Raw genomic sequence first — 3,513 nt, forward strand, 5'->3', positions numbered from 1 at the left:
ATATTTGATACTCAAAAAAATACTTTTAGAAATAAAAGAGACGTATTGAGAAATTTTACATCAGGATGGACTGATCATAACATATTTTTTAAAGCAATTGACCCAATTAAGCTCACTAATGAGACAAAAGAAGTGTTCAAACTTTTAAGTAAAAAATTATGTTTTCGCTTTGCAGAATTTCCAAATAATAACAATCCACCTAAAAAAAAAGGTTTTTGTTTAAAATATAGCAACGATGAATATGGAACTCATCTTGGTAAACAACTTGACACAGAAGAATGTCAATTTATTTATTTAAGAGATACAAATGTTAATACAACTGAGTTATTGAGATGGGTATTATATGGTCTTGGTTTTGATTTTGAGCATAACAGAGCAGATAGAAGAAACTATCATGTTATCCACAGAGATAATATAGAACCAAAGTTTTTGCCATATGTAAAAAAAAAAAAAAACAAGAAGTATATATTAATGATTTACCTGTTATGATAAATGGTATTATGACTTTGGATCAATATGATTATGCAATTGATAAAAAAAAAAAACTTTTGAACTTTTGTATTATGAATATGATTGGGAAAAAGATTTGACTCGTAAAGCAATTTCTAGCCTTGAAAGTTTTTATTTTAATCATTATTTGCAATCAGCATGTTGTAAGACTCCAATTTATTGCCGAAATGGTGGAACTCCAAGTTGTGATATGTGTAATAAATGTTTTTGTGACGAAGGATATCATGGAAGCTATTGTGAAGCAATTGTAGAAGAAGATAAAACAATCTGTCCTTTGACAAGTGTGGAATTAAAAAAACCAGATGGATTTAACATGAAATTAATTAACGTGTGTCAATATAGTATCACATAAAAACCTGGAACACTTATTGAATTGTCTTATTATTTCTATGACACTAATAATGTTACTGAAATGAGTTGTAATTTCATTCTTGGTTATGTTAATATAAGATTTGAAAAAGATAAATCTGTTCCTGGAATTAGTTTATGTAATTTTGGGAGAAACGGAACTTTTATATCTGAAGATAATTATGTATTTATATCTACAAGTGGTATGACTCCGTCAAGATATTTTAGAATAATGTATAAAGAAATACAACCTAGTACTATTTATAATCAAACCATTTAAAGAACATAAATTTTTCATAATTTTTAAAAACAAAATAATTTCTTAACTTAATTTAATTGTTAAAAGTTTTACTTTTTTTTAAAAATTTATTAAAAAACTTTTGATGATGTGTAATTAATATTTTCTAAATTATTTATACGATGTTTAGTTTAAAAAAATGTTTTTTTTTGAACAAAAAAATGCGCTGAAAATTTAAAATCACATTAATATCTATTTAATTATTAAAATTTTTTATTAAATATTTATAATATTTGTTTGAAGAATTTTTTTTTTGCTATTAATCAAAAAAATATAATTTTTTATGATTTTAAAATGTTTATATACATATAAATGAAATTCAAGTCTCATTTATATTTAAAACATCAAATAATGATTAATTATTTATTAATTTACACAAACAGACATATTTTTAACTTTTAATATTTTTTGATAATTACGTTTAATTTCTTATTTTATCTAATACAAAAGAAGAATAATAAAAATAATTTTAAAAAAATTAAAATTATTTTAAAAAATATAAAGTTTTTGAATAGATGTATTATTATTAAATTTTTATTTTATAAAACTATTGATAAATTATTTAAATATTAACTATTTGTTTTTATCTAATTGATGCTTTAAATTACTTTCATTATCCCATTAATATGTTTAAAAATTAACAAAATTTTGTTAGCAAAAATTTTTAAAAAAATAAATTTAATTTAAACAGGTGAAAAAATTTTTTTATATAATGGAATTTGATGTAATTATTTTTATAATATTAACTGTTGATAAAATGATATTAATTTACATATTAATTTTATTAATAAATATATATCCAATAAGGCCTTTTGAGGTAAGTTTAATATATGAGTATTGATAATATAAGTATTTATTTTAGTTCTATTTAATTCATAATTTTAAAAAAAATTATTATATAGTTATTTTTACTAAAAAAAATAATATGTTAATATAAAATTTTTATATGATCTTATTTTTAATGTTAATGATTTTTATAAATTTAATTTTAGACATTTGATATTCAAAAAAATAATTTTAGAAATAAAAGAGCAGCATTGAGAAATCCTACTCGCTTATGGAAAGAAAAAATAATATATTATAAAATTTCTGCAGCATTAAAAGTTAATACTAATCTTAAAAATGTGTTTGAAGAAATATCTAAAAGATCATGTCTGGATTTTAAAGAAATTGATGAATATGACAATTCAGTTGAAAAAAAGTGTTTTTTCTTAAAAATAGATACTAATAATTATGGAACTCATTTTGGTAAAAAACTTGACACACAACAATGTCAATTTATTTATTTTGATAATAAAAATGTATCAAATGTTGAATTAATGAGATGGGTATTTTATGGTCTTGGTTTTGACTTTGAGCATAACAGACCAGATAGAGATGACTATTTTCTTATTCACAAAAATAATATTCAAAAAAAGTTTTTGCCATACGTAAAAAAAAGAAGTAAGAGAATTGTAAATACATTTGGTATCGATATTAATCCAAAAAATATTATGACTTTAAGAGAAAATGAATATGCAATAAATCCAAGCAAAAAAACATTTGAAAGAACTTATGTCAAAGAAGATAATAGATTTAGTTTTGACTTATTAACTCACAAAGATACCTTTTTAATAAATAAACATTATTGTGAAAAGCGTTGTAATCCATCATTTATGTGTGTTTTCGGTGGAACACCAGATTATCATAATTGTGATAAATGTTTTTGTCCTGGTTCATTAGGTGGAAAATATTGTCAACTTTTAAGTTCAGAAGTAACTCCTAAATGTATGTTTTCGGATCTGAAAGCAACTAGAGCAGGAGATGGATTTAACAAATATTTAGCATATGATTGTGATTTTAGTATCACGTCAGCTCCTGGAACAATTATTGAATTATCTTATTATTTCTATGACGAAAGCATTCCTTTAGATTACAATTGTCATAATGATAATGGTTATGTTGAAATAAAATTAGAAAGGGATAAAAGTTCTCCTGGAATTATTTTATGTTATTTTGGGAAAAAAGGAACGTTTTATTCGGAAGATAATTATGTAATAGTACATATGCGTGGTGTTATAAAATCGAGAGTTGTAAGATTGATGTATAAAGAAGTAGATCCTAATGAGGTTTCAAAAGGAAAAATTGAAAGAACGTAAATTTTACAGAATTAACAAAAACAAATTAATACATAGAAAAGTTTAAAATCACAATAAAATTTTATTAATTATAAAATAATTTTTTTTAATGTTTATTATATTCGTTCCAAGTATTTTTTTTTAATGTTAAAATAAAAAAAAATAATTTTTTAATATTTTTAAATGTTTATACATATAATAAAAATAAAACTAAAAGTCTCATTTATTTAAAAAAAATCA

General features: G+C 21.4%; 2 protein-coding genes across 2 annotated transcripts; both read left to right on the forward strand.

The window, feature by feature from the left end:
* On the forward strand, window positions 1-862 carry SRAE_0000079500 (Astacin-like metalloendopeptidase; the record flags this gene model as incomplete). The annotated part of the gene is made up of 2 exons (XM_024646740.1): window positions 1-458; window positions 610-862. Coding segments are annotated over 2 exons (711 nt in total), but the record flags the coding sequence as incomplete, so codon positions are not given.
* A 1,051-nt stretch (window positions 863-1,913) lies between these two features.
* SRAE_0000079600 (Astacin-like metalloendopeptidase) lies at window positions 1,914-3,294 on the forward strand (the record flags this gene model as incomplete). The annotated part of the gene is made up of 2 exons (XM_024646742.1): window positions 1,914-1,973; window positions 2,149-3,294. 2 exons carry the CDS (start codon window positions 1,914-1,916, stop codon window positions 3,292-3,294), a joined length of 1,206 nt encoding a protein of 401 aa, XP_024500889.1.
* Between the last annotated feature and the right edge of the window lie 219 nt (window positions 3,295-3,513).

This window comes from Strongyloides ratti, scaffold srae_scaffold0000054, assembly GCF_001040885.1.
Source record: "Strongyloides ratti genome assembly S_ratti_ED321, scaffold srae_scaffold0000054".
NCBI classification, from domain to species: Eukaryota; Metazoa; Nematoda; class Chromadorea; order Rhabditida; family Strongyloididae; genus Strongyloides; species Strongyloides ratti.